The sequence below is a fragment of the Trachemys scripta genome, chromosome 13, assembly GCF_013100865.1.
Source record: "Trachemys scripta elegans isolate TJP31775 chromosome 13, CAS_Tse_1.0, whole genome shotgun sequence".
Lineage (NCBI taxonomy): Eukaryota > Metazoa > Chordata > Testudines > Emydidae > Trachemys > Trachemys scripta.
Window position 1 is genome coordinate 23,385,209 of NC_048310.1, and position 25,155 is coordinate 23,410,363.

At 37.4% G+C, this 25,155-nt stretch overlaps 1 protein-coding gene across 5 annotated transcripts in view; it reads right to left on the minus strand.

The window, feature by feature from the left end:
- The window catches only part of ZNF536 (zinc finger protein 536), a 417,852-nt gene that overhangs the window by 55,990 nt on the left and 336,707 nt on the right, over positions 1 to 25,155 (minus strand). Inside the window, exon 9 of one of the 5 annotated variants that reach the window (XM_034788201.1) lies at positions 22,143 to 22,183. The exons of the other annotated variants lie outside the window; for them this stretch is intronic. Within the exon in view, the coding sequence (XP_034644092.1) occupies positions 22,170 to 22,183 (14 nt within the window). The 3' untranslated portion in view covers positions 22,143 to 22,169. The remainder of the gene's footprint in view (positions 1 to 22,142; positions 22,184 to 25,155) is intronic. 5 annotated transcript variants of the gene reach the window in all.

Below are 25,155 nucleotides of genomic sequence, written 5' to 3' on the forward strand. Positions count from 1 at the left end.
CTGAAATCACTTATTATTAGTAGTTTAATCAGTGATGTAATACGCGCTCAACTTTAAGTAAATCTGGAGAATAGTGAGGCTCAGCAACTGCCTATGTAGGACCCCGTCTCTGTAGTCCTTCTCCATTCTAGTCAAGGTTGCTTCTTCGCCTTTGCCCATAGCACCGGCAGCTGGGGTCACACTAAAAATCATGACATGTCTGAGATAGTTTTGCCATTGTGAGAAATTCCTCAGCAGTCTGGGGGGAAGGCAGGTATTCTCAGAAGCCTGGCATTCCCCTTCCCTGGCCACTGGGTCATCACTTCCATTCCACCGAAGTCTTTATGACCGGTTTGGCATTTGAAAGATTTTCTGCCAAAGACCCAGATACTTCCAAGTCTTTGACACGTTTAACTCTACACATAGCAAGTGGCCCATTGAGAACACAGGAAGTAAAGTTAAGCACGCACGTAAGTTTTTATAGGATCACGGCCTAAGTTTGCAGGACTCTGAATATATTTCTGATTCAGGCCAATGGAGCTCAAATGCATATTGCTGCTATTATGAACAAGTAAATCACACAGCCTTTCCTAGTGCCTCTAACTGATTTTTATTTTTCATATTGAATTAGGAAACTTTCTTTGGCAGGGCCTTTCTTTAATTGTTTATACATGATTTCCACTTACAAGATTTCACATCAGCATTTACTGAAATGGGATGGCATGGCGTCCTATTGGTACTAATGCTCCAATCAGGAGGTCAGCAACCTACAGCTTGAAAGCTCTATCTGACCCTTTGCACAAATCCTTGTGGTTCAACAGTTAGGTAGCTCTCCTAGCCTTGACCTTTGGCTATAATACATGCAGGTAAGCAGCTCAGCCACTGGGTAGGTGAAAAAAAAATGTAAGGGTACATCTATACTACTCGCCGGATTGGCAGGCAGCGATCGATCCAGCGGGGATCGGTTTATCATGTCTAGTCTAGACGCGATAAATCAACCCCCGAGCCCTCTCCCATCGACTCCTGTACTCCACCACCACGAGAGGCGCAAGCAGAGTTGACGAGGGAGGCGCAGCAGTCAATTCACCATAGTGAAGACACCACGGTAAGTCAATCTAAGTACGTCGACTTCAGCTATGTTATTCACGTAGCTGAAGCTGCATAACTTTGATTAATCTTCCTCCCTCTCTGTCCACCCCCCCAGTGTAGACCAGGGCTAAGCCTAATAGTCTGGTTAGAGCTTTTTCTTAACCTAGTTTCTAGACTAGATGCGATTAATCAATCCCCGCTGGATCGATCACTTCCCAGCGATCCGGCGGGTAGTGTAGACATACCCTTAGAGAGAGAAGAGAGAACCTGGTGGGAGATGTTGCAGTGATAGTCTTATAGATGAATTCAACTGTATTTGCTTTTATATATGCTGGCCCATTAATTTATTGTGAGGCAAGTACTGTCCCTGTGGTCACAGAGGATCCCATTTTTTAAGTTGGAAAGACATAGATGTTTGCTGGATGCCTCATACTATGCATTAAACTGTCAACAAAACAGGATATCTCCCATGATAAGAAGATAGGGAAAACAGCAGACACCCCTCAACGATGCAACAATCGGGCATGTGGAAATAAGTTCAACTCATGAAGAAGTATTTCATTGAGGTAGCTTATATTTTTGAACTCGGACCAATATAATTTCATTCCATTCCAATGGAGAAATTGATGCAAAGTTAATGTTTTCAAGAGGGAAACTTATGAGGAAGGGTGACACCCTTGGGTTTGATAAGTGTCTCTGTCAGCTGAGCAAGATTTTGCTCTAGACTTTTGACTATTGAGGGAATGCCTAGAACCAGGCTGAGTTCCTTTTCCCAAAGGCTACCGCAGGCTGGTTTTGTGCTTGGTCTTGTGAGGTGAAATGATTTGAGACACATCTGGAACCCTGAAGATTGTTGCTGGCTCCTGAGGATAAAAAGATGTAGTGCAGGACAAGACCATGGTCAAGAATCAAGTGACAGAAAATCAGAATGTGAAGCAAATACAAGGCCCAAATTTTAAACAATTAACAGGATGCCCAAATTCTATAGTTGGACATTCAAACTGACAATTAGGCACTTAAAACAGATATTTATGTTTCTTGGGGGATCTGAGCAACCAAATGTAGGATTCAGATGACCCATGGGGTTGAAAATTGGGCTCCCCTTATGAAGAAATAGATCAGCTATCTAACCTAATAAAAATGTAAGACTGGAACTAGTTCCCCTAATCTCCATGCAGCAGCATGTGTCTGCACCCAAGGTTGTGGGTTATATACACCAGAGATGGGCATACACCAAATCCCAGGATCAGGTGTTGCATTCCTTATAATGTGCAGAATTGATTCTGGATCTACAAACCTCCACCTTCCAAGGAAGTTGGGTTCTGGACCTCAACATTGCAGCTTAGGTCCAGCTCTAGTAGATACCCATATCTGTGACATGAACATCTCCCCCTTCCCCACTTGATTAAGAGCAGAGAAAGTACAGATTAATCCACACTGTTCCATTGTACCTGTAAGATTAATGTGTACATTGCATTAGACCAATCACATTCACATAAAGGAATATTGTTGTTGTCCTTGAAACTGGCATCTGCACTTGCTTTGCCCAATCAGTGTCTGAGTCAGAAACCCCAGGTAAAAAAAAATGTTAACAGTGTTCTAAAAAAGTGTTGACAAAGCATTATGACAAGATAAGTGATGTGGCCTGGAAAGGGTTCAGCCCTGAAAAATAAGCTTCGTTGAACTGTGCCATGCAGTCACAAAAGCTCTTGCCTCTGTTGTGCATGAGTAAGCTAAGGGCCTGACTCTGTGTATGGCATAGGTGAGGGTAACAATAAATGTGTTTGCACTTCTGTAAGTAATTAGGTTTGAGGTCTGAGCTGATGGATAACAGCAAGGTGAAGAACCTGGAAATACTAGTCTCAGACTCCATTCAGAGACTGAAGTCTAAACAGTATGCTAGTGTTCCTGAAAGTCAACCTCTGTGAATCCTCTGTAAGGTAAATACTGTACATAACTTTTCTTTTTGTGCAGCATATAACAATTCACTCATATAAACCACTTAAGGATCAGAAGAGAAGCTACATCTTCATATTCCATGTCTGACAAAGCTAGAGCACGATATCAGAGGTGATGAATAGAGAGTTTTGTCTGTAGTATCAGGAGTAGATTCTGTGAGTGCCAAACGGCTGCAGCTTGTAAAGCCTTTGCAGACAATGATCCCAGACTTCTGCTGAATAGGGCTCTGAGTTGGTGACCACTTGAAAATTCAAACAGAACATTTTAAATTTGAAAATGTTGCATAGTCTTAGCATCTTTTTCTTGCTAGTTTCCCTAACATCTTAACTCTTCTTTTGATCTATGTGGCACTCAATATTTCCAGGTTTTGTAAGACTGAATATTTCTAAAATTCTGCAGTTCTGACGGATTACACAGTTCTAAAACAGCATACACTAAGACACCACAGCAAAACAAAGCCATGCCAATCCTGGAAAGTACTGAGCGCCTCCACCACCAAACTTTAGTAGGACAGGAGGCACTAACCACCACTTATCAGTACATCTATCATATTATATCTTTTGCAGCTGTTGAAAAACAATATCGGTGCTTTCAGAGCAGTTTCATCACAGATTAAAAAACCTAAAACAACATCAGCAAACAAAAATAACCATATGCCTACTTGACCTAGGATACATAAACCTGTTGTTCAGAACAGAGATGGGATTACAGCATTACTTTTTAGTAAATTGCTTTTCATATGGGAATTTCTTTTCATAGTAAAGATCTGTATTTAATGGCATCAACATAAAAAACACCCCTATTTTTAGTTCCGTGATCATGGACATATAGATTTTTATAGTGTCTGCAAGCCTATATTAATGTTAATTTCACCATTCTCCTTTGTATTTTGTTAATGTCACAATCTGCTGTAAAACCTTGCCAAGTTTCTTAACTGTCATGTTAATTCCAAAACCTATTCTGCACACTGACATTTCAGGACAGAACATGGCAGTGAAAAAAGATTAAAAACAGCTTATAAGTATTATAAAATCTAGAACTTTACAGATGGTGGAATTATATCTGCTGAATAGAAATGCAGCAACTTGGAACACAATAATATTAGAATAGCCTATTGATTTCTAAGGTAAATATTTTTCAGAGGTACCATAAAATATCTAAATAGCGGGAAACACTTCAAAAATGTAAGAAAGTTATTTTATTTTAAACATCACACTGGATGTGTATATTGTATCTGTGCTAGTATTACGTTTCAAAGGTTTTCTATACCATATAAATAAAGGGCATAATAAGATCTTGATTTTATTCACGGTCAGTTCAAAGTTCACACAAATTATTTCACACAGGGGATTTGTCTGAGGGTTTTTGTGTTAAAGAACTGCATTAATGTACTTTAGATATTAAATGACAATGCCACATGGTAAGAAATTTGCACGAATGAACAGGAAATTAGACACTGTTTTTTTAACTGATTGCTAAAGAATGTACACTGTTTAAATGCATACTATCCATTTCAAAGGGAAGCATTTGCTGATTCCAGGAAGTTTAAAATCGGCTAATCAGAAAGTAATACAAAGTTAGAGTTGAATATGCCTTTTTTTTTTTTAAAGGAAACTGTTTCTTTAAAAAAAAATCCTTTCCCCTTTTCTTTAAGGAGTGCTTATTATTTCCATCATCCTTGTTGAGTTGTTGATGAATAGCTCACATCGTTTGCCAAACTCCACCCTCTGTCTTTTTTCTAAACCCTTTACTCATTATTTGCTCAGTCTTTTTCCCACAGCCTAGACAGCCTGTCAAGGCAGCTTAAATAAAACACTGTATTAACATTAGGAAATGGCATTCAGTTCCCAATTGATCTCCTAATACTTTATGTTGAAATGATAATTGGTACAGTCTTCATTGAAAAAAAAAGAGAGAAAAACTACTTTTCAGTCACCACAAGGTATTATCTTAGCTGATGTATTCAGAACCAAACAGATACATTTTTAAAATCTCCCCCATCTGCTGGAGACTACAGTCCACAATTCTTTTCAGCTGACATAATCCACATTGATTCGTTCAGCAGATAAAATTCAGGCCACTTCTGCCCTTTATAGGAGCAACATAATACCAGTCTTTATTCAGTAACAATGTAACATAATGGGATCGGAATGTGCAAAATGACTGTTCTTAAATTACTGTGACACACAAGGGTCCAACACAAGCTGTGGTTTAATGTAAAAAATCATTAGGCACAGATTACTAAAGTGGTCCTGCATTAACAAGGTCATACCAAGACTATTTATGATATTTTTCCGGGGGGTGGGGGGGAAGCCCTGTTTGCTAATATCTTGATTATGAATGTGTTTTTAAGAGGAAAAAATCTGCTGTTTTTACATGAAGAAAATACTGTTTATTCAATAATGAGTGCAACAGTTAAAAATCCCATAAAGACCTTTTCCAAGGAACTAAATTAATCTATTAGACACTGAAGCACACTTACAACAAAATCTAAATACCAAAAAGATTGTTAAGAGAGTTGCCAGAAATGAATATTTGGGTACACTCTATACCAAACACATTTAAAGGACCTTCAAAGATTACACTTCTCTTTTGATCTAACTACAGACCACTAGAAGAAATCTAGCAAGTTGTTGCAACACAGTTCAGGGGTTTTGCCTCTATGTATATCATCTCTATTTAACAATCTTACCCTCATATACTTACAAATCAACGTATCAACAAGAGAAAGCGCCAGTGAAGGAAAGCAGTCAATTTCATCCCTACTAGACCCGTCTTTACACAGTAAGTGTTCTCTGACCATTTTGGAGCACAAAAATGTAAGAATCTCTTTGTACAATTGTTGCCTTCTATGATGAAAAGAGTGGTCTATTAGAAAATCTAAGGTTTAGGACATTTAACTTTTGATTAAAAAGTATTTCAGAACTATTATTACTTGCTTTAATAAAAGAACAAACAACCCTTTCTTGCCCCTACCAAAAATTATCTACCCATGTAGTCACTGGGCTTTGATGTTAAGGCAGATAATCTAACTACCTCACATTAGAGTTAATGGGTAGACTTTCTGGCACAGTGTTAGTCGCTTTTTGATGCACGGTTAGTGGTGTCTTGCCCTAAAGCCATTGTAGCTCAGGCCCAGGGAGATCACCCCAATGTAAGGCTGATCCTGCAGTAGCATAAAACCAACCGATGACCTTTTGTGACACTAGGGTGACCAGATGTCCCCATTTTATAGGGACAGTCCCGATATTTGGGGCTTTGTCTTATATAAGTGCCTATTACCCCCACACACACCCCCCATACCAATTTTTCACCCTTGCTATCTGGTCACTCTACGTGACACACACTACTGCCAGCATAGCAGGGAAAAGGAAATGTGGTCAGAATGCCTTAGTGCCAATTATATCCTCAGTTGTGATTTTGGTCCTTTGAGCCTGTTTGCAGCTAGCATGAATTAGAGCAGCTTTTAGGCTTCTCTAACTCCATGCATGGAGAACAGCCCTGCACACAGCAGCAAAATGACTGGGAAAAAGCAAAAGCTTTAAGCCATCTTTGGACACGTACACTTCTGACCTACACACTGTGCACATCAAGTGCACCCCAGGATATGGCCCAATTGATTGCTGCATGTGTATAAAGTGGGTGGGCCAAATACTGCTCATTCTACTTTCACACGGCGACTGTGGGAGTAATGAGAGCAGCATTTGGCTGTATTTTACGACTCTTGCATCCAAAAACCACTAGAACTGGGTGAATTTTTAAATAGATTTGCTTCATCTATACTCACACTTTTTGTGCTCACTTCCCATGAACATTTGAGCAATAGGGTTTTCCTGGCATGACTGTTTGTAAAAAGTAAACTTCAAACATACAGGCGTATTCGTGGAAACTGAATTTTTAGATTCAGACATGTGAGTATTCTCTCCCAAATTGGTTTCACACACATCCAATGAATTAACAGAATTAACATCATGAAACTTAACTGACTAATCACAATTAACCAACACTGGAACTGGGTGGAGAAAGAAAAATTCATTTTGTGGAGGATTTTGAAATTTCAAAATTTGGTTTTGTTTCAGTTAGGAACAAAATAAAAAAAATTGAAATTATCTAGGGAAATGAAGACAGGTACTCTGGAGCCATCCTCCTGGGAGCCAGAGATTCCAGGATTTCAGATCCTCTGCAGCCCCCTTTGCAAGCTGATGTGAGCTGCCAAGGAGTTGGGTGGGTGAACTGCCAGGAAACTAGGCAGGTTTCCGTCTGATTCCTGCCTGGGTTCCCTTAGAATTTCCTTGATATCTAAATGCCTTTGCAAAATATTTAGATTTTGACAAACCGGCAAAGTCCTACAAAAATGTTTTGTAGGGAGTTTTCTGAGTAGTTCTAACCAACACATCTTGAATAGCGAATACCTGTAAAAAGTTGTTCACAGTCAACCCAAAGCATTAAATAAGCCACACAAAAATTAGCTGGATACTTATGAATAATTTTGAATAATGTGTTATATAAGCAGCTCACTTTTGTCAGATAGTTACTAGGAAATGATTTTAAAAGATAGTGCAAATCAACTTCACGATTCTAGCCATCTTTGAAACTCACTACACTAAAATATTTGCATATTCTAGTGAACCTGAGATGTCAATCTGACTGCACAGATCCAATAACTGAAACATGTGGCCTTAAAACTTGCAATCAATATAAACCTTTTAGAGCCCAAGCTTCACAAAACTGTATCAAATATATATTTGATGAGAAGCGGGTTAATTGAATAATTGATTACTGAGTTGCAATTAAGTGCCTTTCAGATATCTTTGGGAAATAATGAGATATAATAGTGATAGATATTTATTAGTTTATCAGCTATCCCTGATTTATAGGTATAATTTGTTTTTTAATTTCCAAAGTCAATTTTTACATTTATATATTTTAATAATATAGTCCCCAGTGAAAATCAATATAGAGTGTATTTTCACCATAGGGCTATCAACAGCTACGCGAGAAATCTATACTTACCAATTCAGCCAGTTCCACTGCAATCTTCAATATTATAAATACCTTTTGTAAGATATATTTTGCTAAAACTTTCAAGCTTTGCCTTCTAATGGCACTCATATAGCATAAAATATTTGTTGTAAAAAAGGTTAACCAACTCTAATTGTGCTTACAAATCCTGAAATAGGTGTTTTTAACTACAAAAATTTCACAAGATCTTTAGGAAAAATGGAATTAGCATTGTACGTATGTTTCACCTTATGATTAATTTTTATCCAAATGGAAAATACGTTCATGGGAGTCACATTCGTATCAATTGCCAAGAGGAACATTAGGATACTTTTAAGTGGACTAAACTCTTAATCTATAAGAATCTGATCCTCAAAGCTGTTTTCCACTAACTCCTCAAGACTACCATTATTATTATGTTTTATATACATTGCAGTAATGCCCAGAGCTCCCTGGAACGCGCAGGGCCCTGTTGTGGAAATATACAAAAGGCCCTGCCCCAAACAACTTACAATCTAAGACAGGATAAGATTTGGTAAAATTGTCTAATTGCTCAACAGTTAGTAAGGAACCATTGAGATGAAATATAACCCTTTTTTACAGAAGTTTTGAAGTTAAGGGTACTCAACGCTTTGTGGCCTTAGTCCCGCGACACTATAATCACTCCCTGCTGCTGCTGACTGTCATTTGATTTACTGCTTAATAATCATCATCAACAAAAACTAACTTTTAGGGTCTGATCCTGCATTCATTCCAAATGACATCCGCTGACATCAGTGGCAACTCTGAAACACTCCATGGAATTAAGGCAGGTTCTAATTAATTTAGGAAAATATTTCAGCTATTTTTGATTGGTACTTCCAAGATGTGATGAGAATGATGAATAAAATAACTTCACATTTTCACTGAACAATCTGAATCTTTCTTTTGTGACTGCCGCCTTATAATTAAGCGTTATGAATTAGTGTGGGGAGTTAGAGTGTACTGTGAGGCATGAAGCAGAAGGCTAAAAGGAAAAAATCAAAATACTTTCTTTTAAGTTAAATATCTACTAACAATAGCCCTGGATATATTAAATGCCCATTTATATGATTCCTTATTGAGCAAATTCCCTCAATTACAACAATGTAAATCCAGAATAACTCCACTGACTTTCCTCATTTAAATTATTCTGCCTAGGAGCAGTAGACGTCTGTGTGGGATTGGGGGCGTGTTTGGGGCCAGGTATTCACTAAAACCACACCCTGGCTCTCAGGCCGTACCCATAACAACACTTATTGGTTGAAATACATCACTGACTTTTTGGCCTCTTAATCCTCTGACCTATTGAAGTCTGAGCAGGCGCTTTAAGGTCAGTGAAGCTACTGTGAATTTACTCCAATGTAGCAGAGCAACATTTAGCCTGTAGAGAATGCTATTGTATAATATTGGCTATTAAAACAGAGCACTCAAATTCCATGGACACCTGGAATAACCTCCCTTACGCACTGCACTTTATTTTGTGTCAAGGGTGATGTACACTTTATGTTGGGTCTCACAGCAAAATGACAGGCACTGCTGTCCATTGACAAAGCCACATGACACTTAGGCGTCACATACAGAGAGTGCAGATGTATTATCACTCTACCACTTAGACAGGAATGACATCCTTTGAATCTCAAGAGACAGTGTTTCAGACGAGCTAACATAAGTGTGCCAGTTGTACACTCAGCAATATTGACAGTCAACAATTCTGTGTACATCAATGGTGAAAGAATACTAAGACTTAAAGACAACTGATTTCAGTTTTTATAACTGAAATAATGATAACATAAAAGAGATGACTGGATAATATTCTTTAAAAAAGGAATCCAACCTAATACTGATGTTTAAAAGATTGTTTAAATTATTTTTTGTTTCAGATTTGAATCATACATTCTATATAATGGATAGGTTTATTCAAAAAGATGCTCTGATACGATTTCTTACAAAGTAATGTATCACAGAAAATATGATCATTTTGTTTTAAATAGTCTTGATTCTAAAGAAAAAGCAGTAGCTTTCTCTCAAGTAAATCTAAGGACAATAATATAAAGTAATCCCAAGGTGAATCATAACACTGACATTACTCCTCATGCTAGTGCTAATGCGGCTTGTGTTTGCGTTTTTTGGGGGAGGAGGTTGAGCTTTTACTTTCTTTTACATCGAAATGAAAATATAGTTTTCATGTGCCAGGCAAGGCAAAGTCCCTTAAAATTCTAATATTATAATAACAATCTAAAATACGTGAGGCCAAACTCTCTCTACAACATATGCCTAAGGGCATGACAAGAAAGCTGCGTGATTCAGACCTATACAGCTGCTATGCATAGGTTAGCAGTCATTGGACTTGCAGACACATTATTCAGCAGCCATTTCACAGCTAAAACCTATGTAGAAATGCAGGAGTCTTTTGCTGAATCACTCCAAGCTCAAGTACAAAACCTTGCTATAACATGCAGGGAAAGGAGTGCCAAGTCATACTTGCTGGGGTGGGAAATGGGGTAGGAAAGTAATTAGCTTCAACTGTCATATAAAAAAAAGAGTTTGTGAGCAAGAAGGAACTAGGAGGTTAGGATGGAAGAAGTCCTGAAGGGAAACCCTAGGAAACTGGACTGGAAGTTTGGAGAGAAATAGCTCTGACAACAGCGACAAAGTGTTTGTATATAAGCTTTGGCTGCATGAAGCCTTATTCTTTTTGTCTATGGCTATGGAAGTTTGGTGCTTTATCCTTTATTGTGTTTTAGAATATCTTAATACCCAATCTGTATAGGTTCCATTTGTAAAAGCCAAGACTCCAAAGTTGCCTGTTTCATTACAATACATATTTTATCCTTGTACAAGTTAACGTGACTTTAAAGCCTGCCTAGAGATGTGGAAAACAAATTTCAGAACTTCAGAGAAAATCATGCTTTGAACAGTTTTGTAAAAAGTGAAATGATTTGCGGTTTGGTTTTGAATTTTTAATAGTTGTCCAGAAAAAGTAAAAGTTGGTCTTCATTGCCAAAACTGAGAAATTTCATTACAAAACGGGTAAATTTTCATTTGGGACACAAGTCAACAATTGTGATTTGTTCTTAGGCAAAATATGCCATTTGTAATGATAAAAAAAAGTTCTCTAGTGAAAATGAAATGTTATTGGTGAAAAATCTCAGTTTCTTTTTACATTTGAAAATTTCAAATTTTGCATGTGGAAATTTGTAAACTGAAAATTGATTAATGTTGTTTAAAGCTGTACAAAGCTACACTAACGGTCTTAAGTGAGAATGAGCACATTGTTTTAATACAACCATCCTTTGGACCTCATGAATATATTATCTCATCGTGTCATTAGTCACACCATATTTTTCTACCAGCAAAAGGATAAGTAGAATCATACTTTAATGCATCAGCATTTCATAAAGCAAAATAAAATCATTTTAATTTAAAACTTAAAAGAGAATGGAATGTTCTACACATATAACACACAGCAAAGGGACTGTGTGGAATAAACAAGTTATTTTCTCACTTTAGGAATGACCATACCTAACTGATTCATGGCTCTGCTGTGCTTCACCACTTATCACTTTGCCTGACTCATGAAAATAACATTTATGAATTCTCTTCCTTCCTCTCAATGCCTGAAATTTACCTCTCACCGCACAAAGCCTGAGTAAAAGGAGCGAAACAGGAGATTGGGGGATGGAATTAAACCTTTCAGTCCCCTGGAAGGTTGTGGGGCTGCAGTGAGGGCCTTCAATGCTGCTATTCCAACCAGGGCCGGCTCCAGGGTTTTGGCCGCCCCAAGCAGCCAAACAAAAAAACAAACAAACAAACAAACAAGCCGTGATTGTGATCTGCGGCAGCAATTCGGCAGGAGGTCCTTCGCTCCGAGCAGGAGTGAGGGACCGTCTGCCAAATTGCCGCCGAACAGCTGGACGTGCCGCCCCTCTCCGCAGTGGCCGCCCCAAGCACCTGCTTGGTAAACTGGTGCCTGGAGCCAGCCCTGATTCCAACCTATAGGCTGGAAAAGTCGCTGAAATTCCTATGTGTTTTGGCAATTGGATGAAATCTACTGAACCCTCCACAGGTCTACAGCCATATTGTACATGCCTCTCCATGCCAGCTTATTCAGACCAAGTACAGAGGCTCATTTTGTCATAGGTAAGGGATAATAAGGTAAATTTCTCTCAAAGGGGCACCCTTGGGGCATGGGTCCTCTATACTGGGGTGAATTTCACCAATTAGGAACACAGTTGGTGATCCTGCAGCCTTTATTTAGATAAAATGGTCACTAGAGTAACAGGACTTTTGTCTGGGTAAACCACACAAGATTAAGCATATATATAGTCTGAAATGCCTTCCAAGTTTCAAAAAGGGGCCACATTTCTGACTGGGACATCTCTGCATTGCCATAATACAAATACAAAATAATTGTATTTTCCAGCTTTAATTCTCATTCTAACTATTCCAAGCTTTTTGAATAGCCAATGTAAAGAAGGTCTGCAGTGTAAGTACTTCATTCATATGGCAGAATTAAAGGATGACTTCAAACAACTCCACTATGCACTGTCACATGTGGCATGCTCCAAATGGCCACTGACACGAGTATAACCTACATGCATGAAACACACAGCCATGGATTGGGGATGTTTGGTCTTAGGTGGCAGGGTAAAGGAGCAACCTCTTTCTGTGGCACATTCCCCTCTGTACAGCTTGACAATTACACAGAAGGAACTGCTGGTGCAACAAGCAGTAACTGACCATTGTATCTTCATCTCCCATTTTACAAACTTCAAAGGGAAACCCAACAGCAGCATTACTCCTAACATGGGGCCTCCTGAGCACTGTGAGGAGACTTGGATCTCCGGGGATGTAGGCTGGTTTTCCTGGTGAGCCATGAGCTCCACCAGATTTATAGACCTCACCCTTTCCCCCTCTCTGTGATCTCCTAAACCCTCTTCCTCAAGGGCAGGAGACAAAGGAAACACCATAAGATGAATCTTCTCCTCTGTGTTGAGAACTTTTCTTCATTCATGGTTTTTCCTTTGGAGGGAGGTATTTTCCCCTAAATAATCAATGGACTGTTACTGCATGAGATTTTAACTGGTTTTCCCATTCCATATCCATTAACACTTTAATATCTAATAAAAATCAGAAAGTCCCCTAGTAAGGTGCCTTGATACTACGGTGATGAGCACAGAATAAATGGCTAGATAGATGGATCCTAAATATTTCCTTTTATCAACTTTAAATAGCACAAAAATTCAGTAGACATAGTGACAAACATCTACAATTACAGAAAGCTTTTGGGGTATTTTACTCCTATTCAGACAACATGTACTCGTGTCGGTCTAATCATAAATATAATTATTCTTGAGTGCTCTATTACAAAAACCAATAAACTAGGCCTCAATAGAGATTCTGAAATTACTTAACTTTTCTTTAGGAAAATATTAAAACAGCATTATCACATCAATGAGAGGAAAAGACAGGAAGATAATAAAGTTATGTTAAACCTCCCTGTATTTACTCATGTGTGAAACAGTTATGTCTGGTCACATAATTGCAATGGTTCTGAGAAATATTTCATATTTTATAATGAACATTAAAAGAGTTTGTGGATCATTACTTTATATGAGTTCCAAAGTTATTACATAAAATCCAACAGGAATGGTTATAAATTATTTGATCCTCTAGTCTGGCCTTGGTAAACATAACATGAAGGCTGAAACATCTCAGCAGACAAGATTCATGGTAATAGGTAAAGTGTTTCTACAGTTAAAGAAGAAAACACCAGAGTACTTGTAAACAAGAGTCTTAACATTTTTTGTTTGCTGTTTCAAAGAAATTCTTTTCAGCAATGAGCTTTAGTCATTAAAAAAAAATAGCTTTGTTTAGAACAAAAGGAAAACTTGCTCACAGGCATGTTCTTTCGCCTACCAATTTGGCATGGCCCTAAAGTCACTGTCAAATTCTTGATCTTACAGCACAGTATATGTTTAAAATACTGTACTTAGCCAGGAAATAATATCACAAGCAATTATTTGATTTTCAAAAGGATCCTGAAGAGCATCTCATTGAAATACGAAAAATACAGTATACTAACAAAAATTACATACTTGACACAATTATGTGGAATTTTTGTCTTCAAAATAGAGTTGGCAGGCAGCATTTTAATTAATAAATGATCATTTGTGTCAGAGATAAATGTAATACCACAGGAATTGTGTCCCACTTACTCCTATTTGCTCATATTTGTATCAGGCTATTATATTTTGTGTCAAAAATATGGAGTGTTTTTTTGGTTGGTTTTCATTCTATAAAAGCTTTCAAAGAATATTAACATGGCAAACTCATTAAGATACACAGAACAAAACATTCAATAAACATCGGAAAAGTAAGTTTAGATAGTCTTGTCAATTAAAAAAAACCTTCCTACATTTAGGAAGGTTCAGATGAAACATTCAAATCCTGCAAACCCTCAAATGAGTATTCCCTAGTCACTGGAGTGGTCCAATTGCTCATGTATGAAAATCCCTTCATTGCAGGAATTACTGGGTGAAATTCTATGGCCCATGTTATGCAGAAGGTCAAACTAGATGATCCTAATGGTCTCTTCTGACCTTAAAAATCTATTAATGGGTTTTCAAGTTTGAGCTTTATGGGCCTGATCCATAGGCCACTGAAATTAATGGAAAGACTCGTATTGACATCAGTGGTCTTTGGATCATGGCCTATGGAGTATCTGATGTAAGTCTTATTAGCTAATTGTTTTTTCAACTTTATTCCACAAACTCCTAAAGTTTGATTAAAGCAATAAGTCACAATTCTGTGGTTGCTAAGGCACTTAGCTTAGGCATATTCTTTCGTCACAAAACACTTGGGTATGAACCTACATGCCTTGCAATCATCTACCCTTGATGTCGAAGATGTCCACTGTAACTTCACTCCCTGTTGAGTGTTCCTAGCCAAAAGACATTCTGTTTTACATTGTCGGCTACCTTACAAATATCTCTTTGGGAAAATGTAATTCCAGAAGTTGAAGACACAAAATTTGCACATTTTAAATGTCTTACTTTAAATGTTATGCTATTCTTTACATTTTTGGCATCAGAGCCACCCAGAGTAGTGATGAAATATTTTTAAGATGCATTCTATTTTCTTCCTCATTTTCTTCATTTACCTGGGTTCTTTCAGTACACTTGAGCATTTCTTCTTCACTAGTTGTCCATCAATTGTTTGCATAAGTGTTTAATTTGTTAAATAACTACTTTCTCCTCAACTCATTTCTCTTTAGCTTTTTGGGAATTTTTAATGAAGATACAAAATTACTTTAGTAAAACTCTCAGATTAAAGAGAGAATGTTTAAACTATTTCCCAAGTAAAAGAAAATATTCATATTTAAAAAGAATTCTTTTCTGTATGTAGAAATGCATAGCCAACAGTGTAGACACTGAAAGACCTCACAAAAGTACCAATTTGCAATGTAAGTAAAAGTGTGAAACTGGATAAAGCAAGAAAACTACCCAGTGTTCCTATAATGTACCAAATCTATTGAATTAAAGTATTCTGTTAATTTCTTTGTAATTTCAGAAGTATGCATTTATGTCATTACACTTTTTCTTAGTTCATGGAGCTAAACTATCTGGTTTAGTTTAGATATAGATATATATACAGATAATATAAACACCATGAGAAAGTTTTTAGAGATTTTTTTAAGATACTTGGTTTTTAAAGATAATATATTCATCATTGTTTTTCTTGTACTGAAAACATTTTGAAAATATTTTGCTATGTCCTCTAGGTGGTGCTAATACTGCACAGCTTTGACTTTTCAGCACAATGAAAACATTAATTTGCTATGAGATAATTTTTGACGTAAATGTAAAATGGTGCCCATTCGAACTCAGTAATGAAGCATGGTGCATTTCTACAGCTCCTAATTTGACTAGTTAAATGACTCCATTACGTGTCTAACAGACAGAAGCAAATAATTTCTGGTCAGTTGACGCTCACTTATCCGTATCATTTTACCCTGAAAATAAAGTCTCTAATCTACAGTTTCTTTGTCTTAGTTTTTTTAAAATATTATTAAAGCAAACATACTTAAATAAGAGAGATTAAACCAACACAAACTAACAATTAAGACTACAATACTGAAATCAATTTTATGTAATATGGGAGGATGAATAAAAATTTTTTAAATTGAAATAGTAAATTAAATGAATGCTTGTCCTGGTTATTTCAGCTGTGTTGTCTGACAACATTTCTATTTTTTTAAATAAACTCTTTTTTCAAAATCATTGATTTTGAAAGTCCAGTTAAATACTGTTAGCTACTCTATTAAACTTTATCACAAAACTTTGAGACTGTTTAGAAAGACCCTTTATGGTGTATAGCAATAAAATAAAAATGCCGTCTTAATAAATATCAGGTGATGAATAATTTTGCCCTGAGGAAAAAAATGGTTAATGCTGAATCTTAATGTTCCTCATCTAAATGCTTTTTCTTCCTGCTAAAAACAAGTTTAGAATTAAAGCATATCACTTTACACATATTGCATGCATATTAGTGAGACACAGCTGCTTATGTCCCACTCTTAAGAGCCATATGATTAAGTTATGGGATATCAGATAATCCAAAGTCTCTTTCTATTGGTCACCTTTCACAGACAAAGGCTTTTTAGTTTTAAGTCCATTTAATGACAGAATGTCCAATTCTATAAATGTGTGAGTAATTCCAGTGGAACACCTGTGGCTCCCTCCACTAGAATACAGAGTGGAAGATATAAAATGTCATTACAGTAACATTCACTGTCTGACTTTAACTGACAAAAGCAAAAATATTCAAAGTCGAGGCTGCCACTCCACCCCTGATGTATTCCATCATGCTCAGGTTTCCAGGGTCTCAGAGCAGTAAGTGTGATCTTATATATCATATCCAGTACCAGTTTTTAATCAAAATGAGGTGAATTAAGGACAGAGTGGCTGTTTTCTGGTTTAAGTTGCAGCCTTAGGGGGTTCATTTCCATGGAAGTTTGCAGGCACAGAGTCACTTGACTCCTATAGTAGTTAACAGGAGGGATGGGACAAATTCTTCCTGTGCCATTTGGAAAATTTAGCACCTAATCTTATTTTAATGCCTTTTGCACTTACATTTCTTTGAATTATTTTAAGTTATATATATATATATAATAAGATAGAGAATATTACAAATATTTTGTTTCTATTTTAATACCTTTGATGAGAGTCTGAGACTTCTAAAGAATGGTGGGGAAATACATTCCAGGGGATCTAGACAGTCGAACGAGCTACTTTTATTCCTCCCTTAGCTCACTCTTTTCTATTGATGTTGTCTTTGCAACCCATGGCAGCAGAACTGCTATGACCCAAATCTAAGCCTGGAAGGTTATAGTAAAATGAATGGGGTTCTTCTGAGTATCCATTCTTTGCATACAATATGCATACAATGAGTTAGGACCAAATTTACAACTAAAAGATAAAGCTGTTGAATTTCAGCAGGGTTAAGTTTTGATAGAAGTGTCAGTGACTCTCAAGGCTAGCTCCTGCTCTCAAGGAAGGCAACGGCAAAACTTCCAATTGACTTCAGAGAGAGGAGGAGCAGACCCTGTATGGAATAAAAGAAATGGAAGAAGTGATTCTATATGGAAATGGCAGATGTTCAAAGAGGAATTAATATCAGTATAAAGAAGATACATATAACTTAGCAAAAATACACTAAGGACACAAAAGCAACCTCTAAATTTGTGAGTCAAAAATCTTGGATTCATAAGAGGAAGGATGGACTACTGATTAGCATGCTAGCGTGGGTCTCAAAGATTTGGGTTCAATTTCCTGCTTCATCATAGATTTCCCATGTGACCTTCAACTTAGTCCTTCTGCATCTCAACTCCCCATCAGTGAAATGGGAATAACAGCACCATCCTGCCTAACTGGGATATTGTGAGGATAAATACATTACAGATTGTGAAGTGCTCAGATACTACAGCAATGAAGGCTATATAAATACCTATGATAGATATGTGTAATGATCTGACATTCAAAAGTTAGGGTGAGGCCACCTTTAAAAAGAAGCTCTAAGAGCAATGAAAAGTTCATTTGGAACCAACAAATCTGTGCACTCCCAGGCTCCTGCTCCTTCTAGTTTCAACAGGAACAGGGGCAGAGCCATGTTGTCAAGAAACACCAGCTACCAAGGATTAGAAAGATTAACAAATGAAATTAAAGGTAAAGCGGTAAAAATGTTTTGGGAATACTATTTAAGATCCAAAATCAGTCACCAAAGATGGGCTCCATGCCAGAATTTTGCAGGAAGAGGCAAAGGAACAGGGAAGCTTTAGCAAATATCTTTGGAGGGAGAGGAAATGCCACTGGATGGGAGGACTAATGTAGTAACAGCTCTAGGGAAGATCAAGGAAATTAAACACTAGTAAGCCCAACTTCAGCAGTGGGGAAGGTATTGGAAACACTAATCAGGGACAAAATAGGGAAAGTTATGATTTAATTAAAGATATTCAGCATGGTTTCACAAAAGGGAGATCATACGTAACAAAACTAATAGAATATTTTGAAAAAAAATAAAGAAAAAATAAAATGATGAAGAAAGCCATGAGCATGATTTACTTGCACTTTAAGAAGGCTTTTGCTGCACTACCTCCTGAAAGACTAATTTACAATGTGAGTAAGTTTTGAAGAGAGGGTGAGCTGAATACTGGATAAAGAACTGGATAGGATATTGAAGGCACAGCTTTTCCTTACATTAACAGAGAGATTAGGACGATGGGAGGTGTTGGCTGGTGTCCCACAAGCATCACTAATAAGCTGATTTTTTTCACTTTCTGTATCAGTGACCTGAAAGAAGAAATCTACAAGAAAGGGGGATGAAATTTACGTAATATAGAAAATGGAGGGGAAGCTGCAGACAGTAAAAATGAGGGTGTCAAAAAATGAAAAATGCTGAATGTCTCTGAGGGAATATGGAAAGCGATTTTATACAATTCAATAAAGAAAAATTTAGGGTGAACTACGTACAAAGAGAAAAGGAATGACATGCTTAGAGTTCTCATCAACTAATGGGGACACAACAGAAGTGCTGTGAGGAATTCTGAATAAAGTGCTAAAATCTTAATCACAAGACCCAACAGCAGCACAAAAAAGTAAAGATACCTCTGTGATACACAAACTGAGGTATTGACTGTAAAGTGTTAGAAACCCTTTGGGCACTTTATAACAGAATAGCAAAGAAATAATTTGGAATATTGTACATCAGCTTTGACAGCATTATCATTAAAAAAATTGAGGAAGTACAGGATATCAAGTGACAAAATTATCTTAGTCAAAAACAAACCAGATCTATATTCCTTAGACGAGGAGGTTAAGGAGTACGGAACTGCTATAGAAGGCTACTTAAGCTAGTGTCATATCTAACAGCAATTGGGCATGATCTGATGCTAAGAGAAAGTAGGCACAAAAGGAATTCAGATGGAATTTCTTATGACGTATGCCACCAAGGACAGCAGTAGCAAAAACTTGTGTAACAAACTATTACAGAAGGAGTTGCTCAAAAGAAGGAAAGAGAGAGAGTGTAAGTGACGGTTGTCCCTGACCTTCCATCCTAAATAACCTCAAAACATCTGAGCCATGATTTAAAACAGACATTTGCAGGCAATTGCATGCATATCATGGGCCAGATCCTCAGCTGGTTAAGGTGGCTGAGCTCCATACATTTCCATGTGTGTATATAATGTATGGGTCCAAATAAGTGAAATGCATGCACAGATTAGGTGTAGGTATATACATATATCCAGGTAGGTATCTGGCAGGCCATGAAAATGCACAAATACCTGACTGGACATGTATCTATGGCCCAGATCCCAAAAGGGAGTTGAACGCCCCAGTACCTTGCAGGATCTCAGCCTGTGTGCATAGGTTATGCATATACAAAAGTCCATGTGCTTAGAAAACTGATACTTCTGTTTTTCAGATTCTAAGAAAATATATAAAATGAATTTAAGCCTTAACGGCATACATACTTTTTGATGATAGTAGTGGATCTCATGAACCATGTATGAAGTCAGTAGAATGATTATGCCAAAAATCTTATTCCACAACCCATCAAGAAAATGAATAGGATTTAAATACTATACTATCCAGAAGGCCCCGTCCCAGTCAGAATTAGTGCCCCATTGTGCCATGTGCTATACAAACGCACACATATACACACATACACAATTATCTCTACTGCCTTTCAACCTAGGCATCATTAATTAGTTGTTTGTCTACATAGGGAGTTATTCCAGACTAGCAATTCCTGATTAACTCCATGTGTGGATGCTCTTATTCTGGAATAAATGTGTCTACACATATTGTTACTCAGGAATAGTTAATCCACTTTAAAATTCACACCCTACTTTTTTCTGGATTGACTTTCATGTGTAGACAACCTCTTACAAGCACTGTTCCATAAGTGGGCTTTGAGGAAGGATTTCAATGACAGATTGGAAAGAGAGTTCTTTGTACAGGGATAGTGTAGAAGAAGAAGGTGGAGGCACATAAGAAGGTAATCAAGGCTGACATCCCTGTTATAGCAAAGGGTGCAGGAAGTGACGTGATAAGACACCAACAAGACATGGTTAGAAGATAGAAATATAAAGGCTCTATATGCTATAAAAACTGATATTTTCAGACCAGCCTGTAGTGAAAACCAGAAGCCTGATCCAAACCCGACTGAAGTCAATGGAAAGTCCCCCACTGATTTCAATCATTCGATCAGGCCACAAATGCTGCACTCATTCTTACTTTCTGTCCATCAACACTTGTTTTATTTGTAGCTATATTACCAAACAGCACTAAAACTGGCAAAAAATGTTTCCCACTGATCTAATATTACAACAGGGATTAGCCAGTTTTTATAATGAAATACAGCATCCGGTCTGGATATTCACGTAGAGGCATCAATATACCTATAACTCCAATTAATGGCAATGAGAATGACACATGCTTTGGAAAGAATTATCGCCAACTATCAGCCTTGTGTATTTAAAATGGCTGAATAACAAATCCCTAAAAACTGTGAAACCCCAACAGCCCCTTAACTACAATGTCACAGTTTACAAGTTCAGGGTAATAAATACTAAAAATATATAGATTGTAAGACTAAGACGTGGATCAATAGTTAGGGACAGAAGGGTGGGGGGAGAGAGAGAGAGAGAGAGAGAGAGAGAGAGAGACAAAGATAAGTTCATAGCACTCAAACAGCATAACAAGAAATTAATGAGTATGTTAAAGGTGCACTGTCCATTATGGCTTAAATGTTCCAATAGTTAATTGGGAAATGACAAACAATTACCTTCAAAATTGTAAAGAAACAGGCAGATACTATATGTTATTTGCAGTTAAAACAAAACAAACAACCAAATACAAAATTGGAGTTGGTTGTTTGCCATATTGCCCGTTCACTGTGAGATTTCTAAAAAGAGAGGATTTGTTAGCTGGATATAAAGTGGGTCTTTAACTTTGGCCTAACTTTATCCCCTGCAGCTTCTCTGTAACAGGATGATGAATGGCACAGGAATTCAGGGTTCCTCTGCTGAATCACCTGCATGTCAGGTGCTTGTGTTCTGTATGAAGATTCAATCTAAATTACTGAGGAATCATAGTGGCAGGTGATCTCCAACCAGGAAATAGCAGGAGGGAGGGGTATCAAAGAATCTTTCTTTTTCTGACTGAACAGAGGGTGCTACGGATGGAAGGGGGCCATCAGGGCAAACCCTAGAAGCAGCCGACCTTGGGGAAAAGGCTTAGACTGAGCTTTCTGTTTTGTAGTTATACTTACATTTGTTAATAAAGCCAGGAAGGGAGAAAGTTTGAATTATATACCTGGTATAGGCATGCTTTGTTCAGAGGAGGGTGGGAACCTAATTTGCTTACACTCCCCCCCAAAAGATTTTCATAAAGATAAGAATATGGAAATGGATTCAGTTATCTAAATATACTAAACCTTTAATTTACAACAGAGCCTAGTTCAGTGCCCCTTAACGATAACCAGAACCATGAATACAAGGCTTCTTGAATGAAAACAAAGCGTTAAAATACCTGTCTGGATTTTCTCTTGAAAATCAGTCATTGAGAATCATCTGTCAGTAAGACAAAATTAATTACTACATGTAAAATTGAGAAAATCAACACAAATTTAAATATTACATAATATTACAAAAATTATTATAAAAATCCTATTGTTAATTAGTGATGCATGTGTACCTTTTTAATAACCAAAAATAGCCAAGATTTACCACTGTTATACATCCAATTTTAAAAAGTGTTTTTTTTTTTTTTAATTTTCATTGACTATAGAAGCTTTGGAAAAAGCCTTCTATGAAATACAGTAACTTGCAAAATTCAGTCATCTTTTTGAATATTTGTTAAAGGGTTGGTGCTGAAGAAACCACGTTAGCTTAAGTGTTAGATGCATGAGCTTAGCAGGTAGAGTAAATAAAAGCCCTAACCACTTCATTCCCTAAAATCAGGGCAATTATCATGCTATCCCAGTGCAAATATTTTATTAATTTATGCAAAGCTGGTTTTACTTAGACAATTAAATCAATTGCTGTAAATACATTAAACATGTTTTTATATTTAAAATGTGAATTTAGCCCTGTATTAAATTTTTTAGGCCTTATTCGAGAAGATTGTATATGTTTACAATTAAAAAAAGGATTTAAAGGGCATTTGAAATTTGGCAGTGACCTCATGCACAAGTCCCCCTGACTAGGGCTCAGTGGAATCCAACATCCCCCCTCCAAAAATGATTTAAAAATTCTAGCTGTCATTTTATGTACAATATATTTACCAAAAGGAATGATTTCTAAAAATATATATATATACCCTCTCTTTATAATGGAGGCATCGCATTTGCATTATCTCCTTAAACACTGCTTAGCTTAACCACTTTTCAACACATAACCTGCTGTCCTTTCAATGAGAACTATTCTATGATTACAAGGGATAAGATGCAAGCTTGGTCTGGAATTCTGGCCTTGTACTCACAAGTACCGATTTAAGGCTGACTCTGTATGCTTTCTTTTTTTTTTTTTTTAAATAGACGACAGTTCATTTCCAACATCATTCCCCCTCCTTCCAAGCATCCCCATTCCCCCAAACAAGAAAGATTGTTTTGTGAATGCTGGATCATGTTACTCTATTCTGTTTTAGGGAGCAGAATTATACATTGTGTAAGAAAATGGAGAAATAGATCTACGCACCCAGCAGAGGACACAGGGGGCTGGAATTTTAATGTTGTTCCACTATCTATCAACAGGGATAACAGCAAATATTTCATTTCACTTTTCCAAACTGGCTCTTGTGATGTTTAGCCCAAGCACCTAGTACTACTCCACTAAAGTCAATAGGACTTTTGCCATTGATTTCAATGGCAGAAGGATTGGGCCATAGAGCTCACACTGTGAGGTTCTGAGTGTCTCAGGTTAGGGACTGAACATCCTTTAGTTTCAAATCAGAATGGAGGACACTCAGCATCTTGCAGTATGGGGCCTCAAATGCTCACCCATGCCTCAGAACCAATTCTATCTATGAGTGCACTCTCGCTGAGCACTGGGTATTTAGCTCTAACTATTAGTAAGCAAGCAGCTTGTGGCATTTCATAAATTAAAAAGAAAAAACCTACTGAAAAGCAACTAAAAATGTATTCCAAATCTTTGTAGAGTTGCAGAGCACTCGGGCCCTCTAGGAGGGCCTCCCATTAAAGCAATCTCCTTTGGCATTTAGACTGGTGTTGATAGGCTCTGGAGGGAGCTGTTACTAGCCTTCCTTGACCCGAGGCTGTGCCTCCATAATGTAGACCCCATAGGTGAAAAAAAGGGTGTAGGGGCAGATCCTAAGTTGTGATAAAGGTACACCAGTTGAAGATCCATCCCAGAGAATTCCCATATATCCCTTCCCCAAAAGTGATCTCTGTTCTGTCTAGGCATCTTGTTTAAATTCTAACCTAACTCTTAAGTTCACTGCCCCAAACTACTTTAACGGTGAGCTGCTTTTTCAATCAACAATAGACATCTATTTAACTTCCCTTTCTCTCTCTGTGATATTTGGGGAATATACTGTACAATTGTCTGTAAAGCACTTTGCACATCTATGGAGTGATAGAAATAATTGATTTTCAATGGGATTTGTATTCTTAAGTCATTCAGGTGACTTTGAAAATCCATTCCAATAATTCTAATAAGGAGAAATTTCATCCACCTAACCCATTGCTATTAAGTACCAGTCTGGAACAGAGCAGACGTCCAAAAACTAAGTGACCAAACAATTAAAAATTAAAAACACAAAGTCGGTGGTCAGTATTGCTACTGCCACTACTTCAGGACAGAATCACTCCCACACGTTCTTCTTGGCTAAATCAAATGCGTGTTACAAAACACTGCTCCTACTGCTAGAACAGCGCCATCAAGAAAACTCCTACAGCCACAGGTGCACTAGAAATATGTTGAATATCGTATTCAGAGAGACAACTCAGAAGAAAAGCACTGTGGAAAGCACTGTGAATTGCCATGGCAAAGGCCTAGGCTCAATTCTCTGGCACTTATTCTCTCCCCAGACTGGCAAGGGTTCAGTGCACAGCAGGCTTAGTTCCTTTTGGAAGGCAACACTTCTTGGTCCTCTGCTGTGACACTCTATAAGGCCAAGCAAGGAGAAGCACTGATAATTTGGCAGATCCAGCATTTCATAGTCAAGGAAGGTCGGAGTAAAAGTTCTCCATTAAGAACCAGGAAGAAAAATTTCCTCTGATGAGGATATAAAAAGGAAAAGGGGAAAAAAAAAAAAAAAAAAAAAGAATGAATGCTGGTTGCCAAATTTGAAAAATCAATTATTCTGCTGAACACCAGTAGTGATAAATATAGCTGTCTCTACCCCCTCGTCCTCTTCCATAGAACAAATTGTTAAAAGACCCAACAAGCTGTTGAACTACAACCCTCAGTACCGTGCCATCACTTTAAAAGTACAAACGAAAAGATCTTGTAAAACAGAAGCTACAAATCTCCAGACACGATTTTGGATTTGCCATCGGTGAATCCCCATGCCTGTTCTGTTA